General features: G+C 37.8%; 1 protein-coding gene across 1 annotated transcript; it reads right to left on the bottom strand.

The window, feature by feature from the left end:
• Window positions 1-3,877: 3,877 nt before the first annotated feature.
• Window positions 3,878-18,356, bottom strand: LOC131105372 (uncharacterized). The gene is made up of 8 exons (XM_058053413.1): window positions 17,784-18,356; window positions 17,068-17,180; window positions 15,639-15,742; window positions 14,367-14,541; window positions 14,177-14,285; window positions 12,756-12,841; window positions 12,509-12,579; window positions 3,878-4,901 (listed from the first exon to the last, which is right to left on the bottom strand). The coding sequence occupies exons 1-8, from the start codon at window positions 18,339-18,341 to the stop codon at window positions 4,051-4,053; spliced, it is 2,067 nt and encodes a 688-aa protein (XP_057909396.1). The 5' UTR covers window positions 18,342-18,356; the 3' UTR covers window positions 3,878-4,050.
• Window positions 18,357-19,079: the final 723 nt, after the last annotated feature.

Genomic DNA, 19,079 nt, shown 5'->3' on the forward strand with positions numbered 1-19,079 from the left:
TTAATTATTTGAATATTGATTAATTAATTAATATTAGTTATTAGAATATTAATTATTATTCTAGTTATTAGAATATTAATTATTATTCTAGTTATTAGAATATTAATTAATATTAATTAATATTAGTCTAATATTTAATATTAATTATAATATTCATATTAAGAGTTTGGGTTATTTGGAGTTTGACAACTCCAATTAATATAAATTTTTAGATTATTAATTATTATTAATTAATGTTAATATTAACTCTAATATTATATTCTTATATATAACTCTAATTAATATTAATTATTATAATATTATTGTTAATTAATATTATTCTAATAAAGGATATTAATTATATTAATATTAATTATATAGTTAATATATGATTAATATATATATTAATTATATATTAACTATATATTATATTATATATATTATATTAACTCTAATTAATATTAATTAGAATATAATTATTAATTAATATTATTCTAATAATTAATATTAATTCTATTAATTATATAGTTAATATTTAATTAATATATATTAATTATATACTAACTATATATTATATAATATATCGTATATTACTCTAATTAATATTATTTATTAGAGTATAATTAATTAATATTATTCTAATAATTAATAGAGTTGTCAAACTAAATTAAATTAAATTAATATTAATTATTAGAATAATAATGATATTGACTATAATGGTGGTAACTAATTTATTTCATTAATTACGTTAATTTTTTTAGTAATTAACGCATGTGCACCATTGCAAGCCACCCTCTCTGTTATGGGGACAGATGGCGGCACAGTGTAGTTCCCAGAGAGCGAGTTCCTACAGAGTCACACAGAGTATGTCGCCTCTTCATAACTTTATTGGTATGTCGGTACGCCAGATGTAAGGGGACGCACACTTTCCAAGAAGTTCAACGTTTGTCTGGTCAGACCACAGAGTATTTTCCCAAAGCTCTTGGGATCATCAGGATGTTTTCTGGCAAAATGGAGACCTTAATGTTTTGGGGTGTTTTTGCCAGAAACGGGATACGCAAGAACTGATTACATTTTGGGGGTGATCTGGGTCACCGTCTGTATACAGGAATGTTTTGCAGGACTCTTTCGCATTGCGAGATTGGACCATTTTTGACACTTGTGCAAACCTACTGTGTGTGATTGTGTGTGTGTGTGTGTGTGTGTGTGTGGTTGGGTGTGTGTGTCTAGTATGGAGGGTGGGAGGGAGGGGCTTTCTTTGTAATTGTTTTTAATTATGTAAAGCACTTTGTGTTGCATGTCTTTGCAGGAAAAGTGTTCTAAAAATTAAATTGATTTGATCCTGTGGGACAAAAATGAGCTCCTAACTAACCGCATTGCTTGTTTGTCGTATAAACAAAATGTCACTGTGCTAAATAGTCCCATTCAAAGTCCAAAGACCAGAAGCAAGACTGTGAAAGCGAGGCAAAGCGTGTAAAGAAATATGCAAGAAAAGTGGATGACCAATAAGATTAAGGGACTGATCAAACAAGCTGGCATAGATTGACGTACTGATTGACGTATTGACGAAAAGTGGCCAATACTAATCGGCGGCCGATGGATGTGTTTGCCGAAATTTGAGGGGTTGTATTTTTATATTTTCTTTAAATACGTTTTACGGATAAATAATGATTAGTTTTATTATAATTATATATATATATATATGTGGGTGTGCGTGTGTGTATATGGCTATATAGATATACGGGGGCGGGGGGCTCTGCGGGGGTCTGGCGCAGGGCGTTCCATCTCTACCGCCCGGTCCTCCATGGGGCAGTGTGCCCGGGCCTCTTCTGTCCTGGCCGGGGCGGTCCTATGTCGGTGGTCAGGCCTGGGGTTACCTGGGGCGGGCCGGGTTCTGCTTCCTGGGGGTGTGTGGGGGGCGGGGGGTGGCGCCTCCGGCCGTGGACGGGCTCCCTTCCGGTTGGCGGGGGCGCCCCTGTGCCCACAGGTGTGTGGCCTTCGATGCCCTTCTGCCCTAGTGGGGTATGGTCTCCCGCCGGTCTCGCGGGTGTGGCTCTCCTCCGGCCTGCTGGTGCCCTGTTGCCGGTTGGGATTGCTCCTCCATGGCCTCTTGCTGGTCTCTTCGGGGAGTTGCTTCGGGGGCGGGTCTTGGGGAGTCGGCCCTGGCTTTGCCCACACCCACGGGGCCGAACGATCTCTGGCGGTGGGGGCTTGACCTGGCTGCGCGGGGCGGGGTTTGCTGGGTGGTAGAAGGCAGTCTCTCTACTTTTGTCATTCTCAGTGACAAGTGTGAATTGAAGTGTCAATTTAGTTGGGCAGCAGAGCGAACATATTGTGTATTTTGTTGGTAGGTGGATTGAGCCAAATACTGATAATATCGATACCAATCAGTATTGATCGATATCAATGTGCACGGAGAATATGCTCCCTTTGCCCCCCCCCCCCTTTTGATTTACCTTCACATGATTCAGCAGCAACCAAACACCGCCCACCACTACCTGCCAGACAGGCATGGTTGATATATTGTTTTATGTTTGCATCGTATTACATTTCCTAATTAATTAAAAATAATTAATAATGATTAATAATAATTATTATTAATAATAATTAATTATTATTAATAATTAATTTCCTAATTTCACTCATATAACCAATATCATTAATATTATTCAAATAATTAATATTAATTAGAGTTTGACAACTCCAATTAATATCAAATATTAGAATATTATTATGAATTAATATTCTTAATTAATATTAACTCGAATTAATATTATAATTATTATAAGATACCTCTAATTAATATTAATTATTTGAATATGTATTAATTAATTAATATTGGTTATTAGAATATTAATTATTATTCTAGTTATTAGAATATTAATTATTAGTCTAATATTTAATATTAATTATAATATTAATATTAAGAGTTTGGGTTATTTGGAGTTTGACAACTCCAATTAATATAATTTTTTAGATTATTAATTATTATTAATTAATGTTAATATTAACTCTAATATTATATTCTTATAATAATATAATGTATATGTCATTCTCAGTGACAATTACACATTCACACACTCGCATTCACATACACAAGCACGCTTATGCACACATATATATGAATATATACACAGAAGTACACACCTCCATATGGACACTCACAGCACATGGGTGCTTCTCTACACAATCTACTATCTTATCCCTGATGTTTATATAGTATTGGTATCCTATTATTACAGTAATAATGATGTCAAGCAGTGAGATTTTAATTACTGTAACTGTATGGCTGTAATTGTGTTTACTATCATGGGTCATGTCCTCATTGTTACTATTGCTATTGGTAAGTTGGACTGTTTCATTTCACTGATATCATCTCCATTGTGACCCTTAGCCATCATTGACATTTAACTGTTCTGTTTGTCACTGTTGTTATGGGAATTCTTGTTGCTGCTGTTTTTGTCTCTCTCTCTACTGCCCCCCCCACTCCACCTTTCTCTTCTTCTTTTCTGTTCTTCTTCTTGCTCCGGTCCGGTCGCTCCAAATGCGCATAACAAAAACATCAAATAACGGCAAATAAAATGTCATGGTACAGGGAAGTTGTAGCTTACACCTTTCCTGACACAGAGCAAATCTGTTTAGCATGTAGGGGAATTTAGATCAACAATACTATCTGCCCCAATGGCTGGACGGGACAAAAAAACAAAAAAACAACAACAAAAAAACGTTTTACGTAAATGTAGTTTCATTGTAGCCAATATAATCACAAATATTACTGAATGTATTTTATTCTGTATTTTTAAAATGATATTTATTTAGTGATGAAATAATGTTTTTATTGTATAACATATGTATGTATGCAGATTTATTATCCGTTCAGTCTTTAGGGACAAACAAAAACAGAATTAGGGTGGAATTTATTGTTGTATTATTGCATTACACAACACATGTGACTTTCTCGTATCGAGTGTGTTTTCAGAAGGTTGAATCCATCATTTGGTTTCCATTTCCCTAGATGCTGTGGTCATGTGACATATGTCTTGTACTCGTAACGCTCATCGCAGCAGGATGTCAGCGCTCGTCGAGCACTTCCTCAGAAACAACACGGTCTTGCCGGGCAGCATTTTTCTTGACGACAGCAGCAAACTGACCATGACGGAGAGCTTTAACGTCTTCAACTCCGGAGTCACACTTCCCTTCCACACACATTGGGCCTCTGAACTGGGCAAACTGGTCCAATTCCAACCCTCTGATCAGTAGACTTTGAAGCATGTGCTCAACTCTGTCAAGTCCTTCACTGCTTAAGTCGTCCAAGAGTCCATCAGCAGATTGGAAGTGAACATTGTCCAACGTATTGAACGCAAGTGGACTCTCCACAGAGCCAGGAGAGTGACTTTCAGTGGCATTCCGACCCCTTTCTCGTTGGAGTGTATCATTTGTGGGTGGGCAACTGCTGTTGACGCCACTGAAGCACAGTTCAACCTCCGGAGTCGCGTTTGTTGTCATGGCAGAACCAAGATGACCAAGAAAGGTGGAATTGTGTGGAGCGAGTGGAGCGTCGAAACTAGCCGAGACGTTCATAGAAGCATTGGTGGCTTCAGAAACACTCTGATCCAATGTTTGTTGTGGCTGTTGGTCATCGGGGGGTCCTAAATCCACGCGAACCTGCTTGGCCACTTCGCTAAATTCGCCCATGAATAAGCGGGGCCTCGCTTCTTTTCCCAAATCAAGAATGGTCTCCTCGGTCTTCTTATGGTCCGTGTTCGTCTCCAATGGGGAAGTGTCTTTGTGTTTTCTTTTCCCTTCCTGATCGATCCACGCCGCCTCTTCCTCTGACGGGAAGGATATCGTCTTCATGCTTGGCCTCCCTTCACGGTTTCGGCGAGTTAGCCATCCAGGACTAGTGACCATGTTCTTCACAGCTGAGGGGAAAAACAAACCTTGTCAAGCCTCAAAACCCGAATGGAACCCATGTCACGGCGCGGCATGAACTAGGAGCGGTCATATGACTTAGTCAGCTGATGTGAAGTCCCCTCCTGATTCGCTGTCGTTGCTGCACGGAAACACTGAAAGTGCCAACAGGTGCAGATTTGAACTGTTACTGAAACTATGACGTGTGAATCAGGTTAGGTTGTTTTCTTGAAATATCTTTGTAATGAAAAATTTTCTACATTTCATATTCCAGGTATTCCTAAAAAAAAAAACATGTTTTTAATATCATACCATTCACATTTTTAACTTACCTTTTATAAATTTTAGCTTATGTGTTACTACCCCAACCTTCCATAAGTGGGTCAAAAATGACCCGGGTCAGGTTGTTTTCTTGAAATATGTTCCTAATGAAAATTTTTCATCATTTCATATTCCACGTATTCCTAAAAAAAAACATGTTTTTAATATCATGCCATTCATATTTTTTAACTTATTTTTTATAGATTTTAAGAAATTTTAGATTTTGTGTTACTACCCCAACCTTCCATAAGTGGGTCAAAAATGACCCGGTCAGTTTGTTTTCTTGAAATATGTTCGTAATGAAAATTTTTCATTATTTCATATTCCAGGTATTCCTAAAGAAAACATGTTTTTAATATCATGTCATTCATATTTTTTAACTTGTTTTTTATAGATTTTAAGAAATGTTAGTTTTTGTGTTACTACCCCAACCTTCCATAAGTGGGTCAAAAATGACCCGGTCAGGTTGTTTTCTTGAAATATGTTCCTAATTAAAATTTTTCATAATTTCATATTCCAGATATTCCTCAAAAAATGTTTTTGATATCATGCCGTTCACATTTTTAACTTACCTTTTATACATTTTAAGAAATTTTAGTTTTTGTGTTACTACCCCAACCTTCCATAAGCGGGTCAAAAATGACCTGGTCAGGTTGTTTTCTTGAAATATCTTCTTAATGAAAATTTTTCATTATTTCATATTCCAGGTATTCCTAGAAAAAACATGTTTTAATATCATGCCATTCACATTTTTTAACTTATTTTTTATAGATTTTAAGAATTTTTTTGTTTTTGTGTTACTACCCCAACCTTCCATAAGTGGGTCAAAAATTACCCACTTTTCTTGAAATATCTTCGTAATGAACATTTTTTATTATTTCATATTCCAGGTATTCCTCAAAAAACATGTTTTTGATATCATGTCATTCACATTTTTAACTTATCTTTTATACATTTTAAGAAATGTTAGTTTTTGTGTTACTACCCCAACCTTCCATAAGTGGGTCAAAAATGACCCCCATGTATTTTCTATGGAATCCAATAGGAACCTTTGATTCTTATCAACGTTGGCTGTCAGGAATAAATTAACTGTAGACCACACAGACTATATCAGAAGTGTCACCCCTCAGGAAGATTATTTTACACATAAAGTGCTAATACATGTAAGTATTATCTTCATATAATATTGTGTATGTGTCTTTCATGACTGTTAGTATTATCAAGAAATGAGCCTACTTTATAACTAGCTGACACTAGCTGGCTAACATTACTATATGTATTGTTGGCCATTGCTCTTTTGTTTCCTCATCCATGCCTTGGATGAAATGGTCCTACAGGTGCTGGATGAAATCATTCTTGTGTGGTCCTAAATATAATACTAAATATCATACAAGTGATTATTCCTAACCAAAATGGCAAAATTGGCATAAAAAAGCATTGATTCTAGTATGGGTCATTTTTGACCCTCTTATGGAAGAGTGTAGGGTCCAGTCACTAGTGCATCTAAGGGTTAATGCACCTCCAAGTATTCAGGTCACAAAAACAAAAAGGAGATTTTGAGAATGAAATTTACCAGATAATATTACCAAGGTCACACGAGTCCCCCTGTTTTCATAGCCGTCTCAGGCATTGCCTGTTAGAGTATTAAAATAGTCTGAGATTTTGAGAATAAGTCGCAAGCGTACGTTTCTTATTTGTTGTATTTATGTTGGTATAGTTTTTTAAATATTTGAGCAAAAAAATTTTGTATCAAAGTGAAAGTTAGGGAAGCTGGGAAATTATATTTTGCTGAAACCTACCTACAGTCGTATGAAAGTTTGGTAATTTTCAATATTTTCCTTTATAAATCACTAGCTGTTTGGATCAGCCATGTCAGTTAAATATATCAAATAGCAGACAAGTCAACTAAGTTGAGTCACACTCAACCCACAGACCACCTCCAAAGAATCATGCGGAAGAAAGCATGCCACAAAGAGTCACTTGGACAGGCCAGCTTCATTTTGGAATAAGGTCTGATTAAATGATGGACTGATTAAACTAAAATGGAGTTATTTAGACATAACATGGAGTGGTATGCATGGTGGATGAAGAACACATCATTCCAACACCAACACTTGCTACCCACAGTAACATTTGGTGGTGGTTCCATCATGCTATGGGGCTCTGTGGTCTATGTGTCGCATGCATTCCAGTCAGTATCAGTATCAGATACTTGCCAACAATGTTCAAGAATCAGTGACAGAGTTGAATTTGCACCGGGGCTGGGTACTTCCAACAAGACAATGACCCTAAACACAGCTCAAATTCTACTAAGGCATTCAATCAGAAGAACAAGTCCAAGTCCCCACATCTAAATATTATTGAAAATCTGTGGTGTGATTTAAAGCAGACTGTTCATGCTTGGAAACCATCAAACCTGACTCAACTGGAGATGTTTTGGAAAGCGGAATGGTCTAAAATACCTTCAACCAGAATATAGAACCTCATTGGAAGCATTTATTTCGACTAAAGAAATATTTCAGTATTGAACAAAGCAAAATTTGTTCTCGATCAGAAATCACTCCACACTCTTTATTGCTCTCTGGTTCTACCATATCTTACTTATTGTGTGGAAATATGGGATAATAACTATAAAAGCAATCTTCACTCGCTAAATGTACTGCAAAAAAGGTCAGTAAGGATAATTCATAATGCCGCCTACAGAGAACATACCAACTCCTTATTTCTAAAATCACAAATACTTCAACTTGCTGATATAGTTCATCTTCAAACAGCTAAAATAATGCATAAGGCTAAAAACAACCAATTAGCTAAAAATGTCATCCAATACTTCTCTACAAGAGAGGAGAAATATGATCTCAGGGAAGAAGTACATTTGAAACACTTCTATGCTAGGACTACGTTATGCTAGCCATAGCATTTCAGTATGTGGAATCAAACTATGGAATGGATTGAGTAAGGACCTCAAACAATGCACAACGATGAGCCAATTCAAGAAACAATACAAGCAGTTGATGTTTGCTAAATACAAGGATGAAGAGTCTTGAACCAGTCATGATGTGCTATATATATCACTATATTGACACGCACTATGGTACACATTATGGCATTGGATGCTCATATAATAATGATCATATAATAATAATAATGCAATAAAAAAAATGGAAATGGAAAGCAGGAAGTGAACAAATGTAACAGTTAGTGATTGTAAAAGTACCAGATGGAGGGGTAGGATTTAATAAGCTTTGCTTCTTCCTACTCCTTTTGGACATGTGGAACTGGGAACTGATTATGGGATGCACTCAATTGTAATCTGATGCATGTTCAAATGAAATTAAACCATTACCAAATATTGATGTCATTTTTCTGTTGGGGTGATTGTTGACAGTTAGGGTGAAATGTATGCACCTGCCTACTTTTGTTTAAAAAATGATTCCACACCTTCTATAAATCCTATCAACTTCATCCCACTTCTCATCCATCACTGTGTTTGTCTGCTATATGATATATTTAACTGAAATGGCTGATCCCAATAAGCAGTCATTTATAAAGGAGAATCTACAAAATTATCAGGGGTGCCCAAACCTTTTCATACCACTGTATTAAGGTGATTTCCTTTTTTATGTTGTAATATTACAAAAAAAACAAATTTGTCTAAAATATGTTGATTGTTGCAAGTCAGTGTTATTTTTTTTTTCAGTTCCATTAGCTGGATGAAATTGTTGGACGAGGGGCCTGACTGACACTAGCTAGTGTTCCCCATGTGTAACATTCAACTTAGCTGTTTAAAGTCAATATTAAAAGAGCCAAACACAACATTGACTTTTCTTCCACTAAAGTAAACACATAGGTCAAGTTGTGCCGTTCATTACTCACTTCTTTTGCATGCCTCGCAGTGCTTATAGCAGGGGTGGGCAAACTACGGCCCAGGGGCCACATCCGGCCCGCCAAGTGTTTGAATACGGCCCGCCCAATCTTTCAAAAGTATTTAATTTAAACTCAACATACAACCTGGCATCATGGCCTGAGCCAACCTTTTGATGGTTTTATCAATTTCGTTGTTTGACATGGTCTGTTGTTTACAAAGTGCTCCTGAAAAAAGGGACACAAGCACATAATAATAATTAAAATTAAAATAATAATTATTAGATTATTATTATAACTATTATGATTATTATATTTATTATTTTAATGATAATTATTATATTAATTATATATAATACTATTGTTATATTTGCATATTTTACATAATAATAATATAATAATTATTATTTTAATTTTATTTTAATTATTATAATATTTTATTATTTTTTAAATATTTAAATTTAAATATAAAATAATAAATAATAATAGCAGACTGCATGACAATTTTACAGATACAATAATACCAGGTGGACTGTTACGTGTAAAATATATAGTCTGCCCCCCCCCCCCCCGGAAATTTTGTTATATCAATGCGGCCCGCGAGTCAAAAAGTTTGCCCACCCCTGGCTTATAGTAAACCCTGGTTTATGTCATGATCTCTGCTGCCACCTGTCGGCCTTCTCTTGTAGTACATGCTGATCATCCAATCACAGCCAGCCTTCTCCAAGTGGCCATTTGTGATTTTGACTGATATTTCAAGGCATACAAAATATTAGCATTTATAGCATAACATCTCAAAAGTTAGTTTCTACCTTTTTTCGTTTTTGAGTAATCACAGCAGTAGAACATATGTACGTTTCAGCAAAATATCACTTAAAAAAAAAAAAAAAAGCTTTTTGTGAAGATACATTGCAAGCATAACTACCACTACCATATATACAGTAAACCTCGGATATATCGGATTCAATTGTTCCCACTGGTTTTGTCCGATATAAGCGAAATCCGTTATATGCGTATACCGGAAAATGTCCGTTTTACGCATATATCGGATTTATATCCGGTATATGCGTAAATGGGATTTTATCCGTTATAAAAAGGCACTTCCTTGACTATGTTTCCAATGTACCTGGACGCGCAGGCAACGCTGCAAACGCTGCAAATGACGTCGTATAGCGGCCTGTCACGATTCGGCGAATCGGAGCACCACGATGCGGCCATCCGATATATGCGAGGGAAATTTAATGGAAATGCATTGGAACGGGACTGGAGATTTTGTCCGAAATAGGCGAAATCCGTTATAAAAAATCCGATATATGCAATGAATTTTTATTGGAAATGCATTACAGAAAAATTGGTTCTTTTTTATCTGTCCGTTGTGAGCGAATTTCCGATATATCCGAGTCCGATATATCCGAGGTTTACTGTATTTAGCCTAAATGTCTAAACAATGATGCCACAAGACAATAATGGTTGTTTCACCATTAAAATATGTATATAGATTTTTTTTTTTTTTTTTTTACAAAATAACACTATGAACCATTTACAAATTTTCACATTTGCAACTGATCTGTGTGTGTGCACACGTGCATTCATTAAAATTTCCATGCAACATGTAAGCTCCTTCGTGCTCCATGGCGAGATACCGTTTCACTTCATGATTGCTGCGGAACATGGATTTTGATAGCAAAGATGCACGCAGAAATCTTATAAAATGCACACATTATTCCGGCTTAAAACCGCACCAAACATGATCTCTTCTATTGTGGAGTTGCATCATCAAAAAAAAGTGAATGAGTTAATAAGCTGGCTGAAGGCATTCAATTATGCAAAGTGGAATATTAGTATAGGAGAGCAGCATAGAAATCCCACTTACAACCTTCTTAAAGCTTTTTAACATTAGAGCCCTCTTGGCAAGAAATAACACCCCTATAGTCACCTAGAATCCTACTACCCATTGTAGTAGACACAAGAGAAAACAAGACTTAGACTCAAAAGTGGCATTGGGAGTATTTTGGGGTTTTTTCCAGTTTCAGTGCAGTACTTCATTACTGACACTTAGTGACCAGTGTAAGATACTACATATGGAGTGTTCTGAATGCCTTATATTTGTATTTTACTTCATTTGTCAATTTTATGCTTGAAATGCTTCATTTAGGCAAAGAAAGAATTTGTAGGAAAATTGCAATTTTTGGAATTTTGACCATCCCCCGCAATGAACATACTTACATGCCTCTCTTTTCAGTGCGTTCTAAAGATATAAAACAGCTAAAAAGAGGCAGCTGATTAATACACATAATGGGACACACCCATTCGGCCTGTAAATTTTTGCTATTAAATCACCTCCAAATGGTTTATGGTTTTATATCCATTTGCGAAACTGTCTATTTTTAGCTTGTATTTAGCTTTTTATATATTTAGAATGCACAGAAAGGAGAAAGATGTGTGTTCACGTCTCATGTTAGTCATTTCTACTAGCAGGAGAACCAGAGTATCGGGCGGGAGGAACCACTAGCCCAGTACGGGTAATCTCTAGACCAGTGGTCTCAAACACGCGGCCCGTGGGCCAAATGTGGCCCGCAGGACACTAGTTTGAGGCCCCCGCCTTGATATGAAAGTTTAATGTTAGTGCGGCCTGCGCAAGTTTGATATGGATGCTGTATGGTATCATGTACCCAGAAAAAAATATTACGTTTGATTAATGTTCATGTTTAAGGTTAAATAACTGTTAATAGTTATCCTCCCTATCCGTGTGGAAGTGGTAAGTTTTTGACTATTTAAGTTTAAAAGGAAATAACTTGAAGGCTACCGTTTAGGTCGCTAGCTCTCTAGTTTGCGAGTTAGCATGTGTCTCAAGACCCTGCAGTTACGCAATATGTTGTAAATAAAAAGAGTATAAATGTGACTATAGTCGTGTTTTGTCATGTCTACAGGGCTCTAATAATGCTTTGTTCATTTTAATCTGAAAAAAATCATTTGTCTACCCACCAACTATATGTGGTTTCTTAAGTTTTTATTATTTGCCGTTTTATTGTTATTATTATATTTATTTATTTATTACTGATTGATTGATTTTCTTTATTCTTGATTTGTTTATTTATTTTTCATCTTATTCTGTGTAGAAAAATAAAAAGTAAGATATTTGAGAACAGTGGAATGTTTTATCAGAGCTTTTCTTGTAGAAAATCGAAACCAAGGCAAAGTTTATTCATTTTTCTGTTTTTAATAAATGCGTTTTTTTTTTTTTTTGGAAGACCTGATGCGGCCCAGTCTCACTCAGACCCGAGCTCCAGTGGCCCCCAAGTAAATTGAGTTTGAGACCCCTGCTCTAGACTCATTGAACCTTTGACTCTGTGAAAGATCTGCGTTAGCCCTGCCGCAGACACGTCACGCTTGCTTTGAGAAACACATGACGGACAATATTCAGACTACTCACGGTCCTGCAGGTCACCACATGCAGAATCACAGCAGGAGCATATGGAGGGTGGCGCCTCCAAGTCCTCCCACCTGAACACACAAAAATAATATTTTATAATCAATTTTACAGCAATTTCTCTGCCCCTATGACGCCCTTGCAGACAAGCTCAGCATCTCAATCCGTCACAGAAACTTTTTTAGCGACGGTGCTCCCAATTCCCAACACAAGAAGACTATTCAGTTGTCTTTAATGTGGTGGCGCTTACCTGCCAGTAGCTTGGTTGTAGTTACACGACTTGGCGGTCTGGGAAGTGGTGACACCGACTGACATGGAACAGTGGAGGTGCAGTACCTACACACACACAGGCAAATGACATCACTATGGTGTATATGTAATGTACATAAAAGATAAAAAAAACTGTTTAAAATGCATAAATATGGCTAGCATTTAAGAGTAGTAATAGTTAATGTTATACATATAAAATTCAGTTGTAAAAGAAAAAAAGACACCCTACTATTTTTTTTTTATATGTTTGTTTCTGAAATAACCAAATCTCCATTGTTGGCGTTTGGGTGTAATACCGCAAGGTCCACTAGGGGGTGCTAGCAGCGATGGTGGTATAGAGTAGGTGACAAAACCACAGAGGAAGAATAAATCCTGAGGGTGAATATACATCAAGTGGATTGTCTTCCTTATTCTGTACCACAGGTTAGTACAAAGTAGAGATAATTTATATTTTAACGGCTGTAAAGAGTTTAGAAAGTTGCTAGAGTAAACAGCTGACTGCTAAATGTTTGTTACAAAATATGTTGTAGAGCATTTGAACATAAGCGAAATGGCTAATGCTAGCCAGCTTTAATGTACAGTTAATAGCATGAAGCAGGCTAATTGAAAAATGTGAAATGTGTCTGGAAACAAATTGGAAGCAATCTTCACTCGCTAAATGTACTGCAAAAAAGGTCAGTAAGGATAATTCATAATGGCGCCTACAGAGAACATACTAACTCCTTATTTCTAAAATCACAAATACTTCAACTTGCTGATATAGTTCATCTTCAAACAGCTAAAATAATGCATAAGGCTAAAAACAACCAATTAGCTAAAAATGTCATCCAATACTTCTCTACAAGAGAGGAGAAATATGATCTCAGGGAAGAAGTACATTTGAAACACTTCTATGCTAGGACTACGTTATGCTAGCCATAGCATTTCAGTATGTGGAATCAAACTATGGAATGGATTGAGTAAGGACCTCAAACAATGCACAACGATGAGCCAATTCAAGAAACAATACAAGCAGTTGATGTTTGCTAAATACAAGGATGAAGAGTCTTGAACCAGTCATGATGTGCTATATATATCACTATATTGACACGCACTATGGTACACATTATGGCATTGGATGGTCATATCACTTCGTACTTCAGTACGAGGTACATTATTTAAAAAAAACCCAAAAAAAACAAACTGTATTATGGAAAGCAGGAAGTGAACAAATGTAACAGTTAGTGATTGTAAAAGTACCAGATGGAGGGGTAGGATTTAATAAGCTTTGCTTCTTCCTACTCCTTTTGGACATGTGGAACTGTGAACTGATTATGGGATGCACTCAATTGTAATCTGATGCATGTTCAAATGAAATAAAACCGTTACCAAAAAAAAAGGCCCCAAAAGAGTCTCTCTTACCTGGGAAAGTTCTCTGAAGAGAAAGGCATCGATTGAAAACTTCAACATGTTAGCCTTCCTTGACCAGAAGTGGGAGGAACTCTCCACCCTCAAGCTGTCCGTCATACAGCTGCAAACACAAGCACACTAATTACTGGAGACCAGGTGAGCAAGCATAAGATGGTATGATATCATACATACACAGACACACCCATGATTGGTGATGATGTCCACTCTGGGCGTGCTCTTTGGGTCTTTGGAGTTGGTCACGTGGCACGAGTCAACATAGAGTCTCTCGCCTGGCAACAGGGTTCCGGTCTCCGCCACAAAATACACGGGTTCCCCCAAGACCACAGAGTGGCCGGTCATGATGGGTTCCCACTCGGCTGCCAAAGACAATTACAGGGCTGTGAAAATTGTTTGGCCCTTCCTGATTACTTATTTCTTTTCCACACTTGAATCTTTTACATCATCAATGGCGTCAATGACAACACAACTCGACACAAAATTCAGCGGGCCAACATTCCTCCACAGCGCTGTAAGAGACTCATTGCAAGTTAGCACAAACGCTTGATTGCAGTTGTTGCAGCTAAGGATAGCCCAACCCCTTATTAGTTTTGGGGAATCACTTTTTCATACATGGCCATGGAGCTTTGGATTTCTCCCTTCATGATATATTTGCTCACAAATGTTTGATTGCAGTTGTTGCTGCTAAGGATGGCAAACACTTTTTCACACCACTGTATATCAATTCATACAATATGAGCGGGCCAACATTCCTCCACAGCGCTGTAGGAGACTCATTGCAAGGTAGCACAAACGCTTGATTGCAGTTGTTGCAGCTCAGGATGGCCCAACCACTTATTAGTTTTGGGGGGAATCACTTTTTCATACAGGGCCATGGAGCTTTGGATTTCTCCCTTCATGATATATTTGCTCACAAATGTTTGATTGCAGTTGTTGCTGCTAAGGATGGCAAACACTTTTTCACACCACTGTATATCAATTCGTACAATACGAGTGGGCCAACATTCCTCCACAGCGCTGTAAGAGACTCATTGCAAGTTAGCACAAACGCTTGATTGCAGTTGTTGCAGCTCAGGATGGCCCAACCACTTATTAGTTTTGGGGGGAATCACTTTTTCATACAGGGCCATGGAGCTTTGGATTTCTCCCTTCATGATATATTTGCTCACAAATGTTTGATTGCAGTTGTTGCTGCTAAGGATGGCAAACACTTTTTCACACCACTGTATATCAATTCGTACAATATGAGTGGGCCAACATTCCTCCACAGCGCTGTAAGAGACTCATTGCAAGTTAGCACAAACGCTTGATTGCAGTTGTTTGTGACTTTTGTGAAATGTAATCCCCCCCACAATAAATAACGTGGCCCTGAACACAAGGAGCTGATACGGGATCCCACCACACTCCCAATATCAACCGGGTGAGACAGAGATTGAACTTCCTCAGGTGTTTTTACCTGTGCAGACAGTCAAGCGGAAGCCGAGTTGACTTCTGATGGTCTTCATGAAGGTGGTGTGCTGAACCTGGGGTGTGTAGCCAACCTTGTAGGAGTAATGAAACCTAAAAGAAAAACAACATGTGATGGTCCATTCATTGCTTGCACTAACTAACTTGTCACGGGATATTTATGGATGCTGTTACAAGGTCTGGTGGATGCACATTAATTATGTGCACTGCATTTAGTAGTCTTGAGTGCGTAACAATGTCACTAGCTTGGTTAATATGCAGGTCACATGATTTTTTTGGTAATGGTTTTATTTCATTTGAACATGCATCAGATTACAATTGAGTGCATCCCATAATCAGTTCACAGTTCCACATGTCCAAAAGGAGTAGGAAGAAGCAAAGCTTATTAAATCCTACCCCTCCATCTGGTACTTTTACAATCACTAACTGTTACATTTGTTCACTTCCTGCTTTCCATAATACAGTTTAAGGTTTTGTTTTGTTTTTTTTAATAATGTACCTCGTAGCTAAGTATGAGGTGATATGAGCATCCAATGCCATAATGTGTACCATAGTGCGTGTCAATATAGTGATATATATAGCACATCATGACTGGTTCAAGACTCTTCATCCTTGTATTTAGCAAACATCAACTGCTTGTATTGTTTCTTGAATTGGCTCATCGTTGTGCATTGTTTGAGGTCCTTACTCAATCCATTCCATAGTTTGATTCCACATACTGAAATGCTATGGCTAGCATAACGTAGTCCTAGCATAGAAGTGTTTCAAATGTACTTCTTCCCTTAGATCACATTTCTCCTCTCTTGTAGAGAAGTATTGGATGACATTTTTAGCTAATTGGTTATTTTTAGCCTTATGCATTATTTTAGCTGTTTGAAGATGAACTATATCAGCAAGTTGAAGTATTTGTGATTTTAGAAATAAGGAGTTAGTATGTTCTCTGTAAGCGGCATTATGAATTATCCTTACTGACCTTTTTTGCAGTACATTTAGCGAGTGAAGATTGCTTTTATAGTTATTATCCCATATTTCCACACAATAAGTAAGATATGGTAGAACCAGAGAGCAATAAAGAGTGTGGAGTGATTTCTGATTGAGAACAAATTTTGCTTTGTTCAATACTGAAATATTTCTGGCCACCTTATGTTGTATATATTTTCTTTTAACTGAAAAATATTTTTAGTACAGTGTCGCTTGTGGGGGGGGGGGGGTTACATTAATTACCTGCCTCTTTTTTATACATTTTCATATCTTTAGAATGCACAAAAAGCAAAAGACGTGTTCATGTCCGGCCAAAATGCCAAAAAAGGGGCAGTTTTCCTTTAAACGCTCAAGCGAGCACCTTTTTAAGTTTGATGATGAACTTGAAATGTCCTTTCTTTCAAGCATAAAGAAAGACATTTGTGTTTGAATATTACCTGTTGTAATAGCAGTGGATGGGCAGTCGAAAGGGTAGCACACGGACTATGTGGCCTTGTGGTGGCGGACTATAGTCCAGAGAATAAGTATACACCAGCTGACCACCCACTACCTGGAAGATGAATACATTTCCAAAACAACATGAATGGAAAAGGACGCTGTGCATGAAAGGTGATGTAAATATGAGGTTATTTTCAAGCATGGCCTTCAAGTCCCTCACGTGCCGTACTTGAGGATTTGTGCAGTGCAAAAACATGTTCCCCTTCCATTTGCGTTGTATTTCAAAATTTTCTGCTTTATTTCTGGTGAATGTCAAAGCCAATTAAACAAGCTCTTTGCAGCCATGGAAAATAAGAAATTATGTAAACAGACTAAATGCACAAAATGCGGTAACCGTCATAAATCACTGAATGCAAAAGGGCTTTTCAACAAACAAAGCTTTCGTACTTGCCGAGTTCCCCTCGAGGCTACAAACAAATGAGCTTTTAGGAGCCGAACAAAAGAGTCGACTCTCAGAAAGGAGCCTAACTCCCCATTTCTATTCGCGATGGAGCAAGTTAGCAAGCCAACTCGTGGAGTGTCCGGGTTGCTCACGAGTCGAATCGCTGCAAGACAACTCCTAGCGGTTGGGCGGAGAATTGCACGCCACATGCAGTCGCGAGACTAACGCAGAAACGTACCACAGAAGCGTCCGTTGGGTGTTGAGTTTGCGTACCTGAGACGTGCTGTCACAATCCGTCAGTCTGTAATGGAAGAACAGGAAGTTCGGAGACACGGCGGTGGGCTGACAGGATCCCAGACTGAACAAGGACGGAAGTGGCCAGGCGCGTAACTGGAAGCGGTCTACGAGCACAAGCACTTCGTTCATGCTGCACCAAACCTGCACGGGGCGTGCACGTGGACCCCGGGCCGTGCTCAGGTGTCGCTGTGCCTGTGGGAACAGCAGCGAACCGAGTTCGGCGGGGAGCGAGCTCCGGCGAGGCGCCGGCCGGAGCAGCTCTTTGGCTACAAGAGGCTTGTGCGAGTGCCAGAAGACCGGGAGGCGACGGAACGATGATGAACGTTCATCATCTCTCACCAGGGGATTCGACCCCTCCAACAAAGTCACGTGCTGAGCCGGACCCCCCACAGCTGGACTGCAACAAGACATCCATAAGAGCCAGGAAACCACCAGCATGACTTGAAGGATCAGGGGGACGCCGTTGGTGCTCACAGCCAGCACCTGCGGGAGCTTCCTTATCACACCTGCGCTCCTCACGCTGGGCGGATCCATCCGAACGTCGATACCAAGTGCATCACCCGTATTGGGTTGATACTTGCGCGATGAGATCGATCTTTTTCATTTCTCGTCTCTTAAATTTCACCAACTGTAGAATAATCCAAGTATAATCAAGTCTGGTGCGTGTTACTAGTGACACCTAGTGGCCAGTGTAGTAAACCTCACCCACACCTTGCATTGCCTTTAAGTCAGGGGTCTCAAACTCAATTTACCTGGGGGCCACTGGAGCTAGGGTCTGGGTGAAGCTGGGCCGCATCCGGTTAAAAAACAAAACAAATATATATATATATATATTAAAAATATAAATATTAATTATATTAAATATGAATAAATATAATGTAATAGTCTTCAATGCTTCTGCTATACCCTCCACTTTTTCAGTGCTTTGATTCTTTGGAAAAACTCTGATAAAACATTAAATTATTATAAATTATGATAAATTAATTTTTATTTATTATTAAATTATTAAATAAATGTTTAATGTTAATTTTTATTTTTCGACACAAAATAAGATGGAAAAATAAATAAGCAAATCAAAAAACAAATGAAACAAATTAACAAATTAAACCTGCATATCAAGGCGGGGGCCTCAAACTAGCGGCCGTGAGTTTGAGACCCCTGCTTTAAGTGTTCTAGTTTATTTAAGAATATATTTATGCTTCGGAATGCTTCATTTAGACCAAGAATGTGTAACATTTGCTTAAATATGCATTTTCAACAAAATAATTTCAT

This window comes from Doryrhamphus excisus, chromosome 17 (genome assembly GCF_030265055.1).
Source record: "Doryrhamphus excisus isolate RoL2022-K1 chromosome 17, RoL_Dexc_1.0, whole genome shotgun sequence".
NCBI classification, from domain to species: domain Eukaryota; kingdom Metazoa; phylum Chordata; class Actinopteri; order Syngnathiformes; family Syngnathidae; genus Doryrhamphus; species Doryrhamphus excisus.

Coding starts and splice junctions, on each gene's coding strand:
- LOC131105372 (XM_058053413.1), bottom strand. CDS start 18,341: ATGGATCCGCCCAGCGTGAGGAGCGCAGGTGTGATAAGGAAGCTCCCG. Junction 15,743..17,067: donor ATCCACTGCTATTACAACAG/GTAATATTCAAA, acceptor TTTTTCTTTTAG/GTTTCATTACTCCTACAAGG. Junction 14,542..15,638: donor CCGCTTGACTGTCTGCACAG/GTAAAAACACCT, acceptor TGTCTTTGGCAG/CCGAGTGGGAACCCATCATG.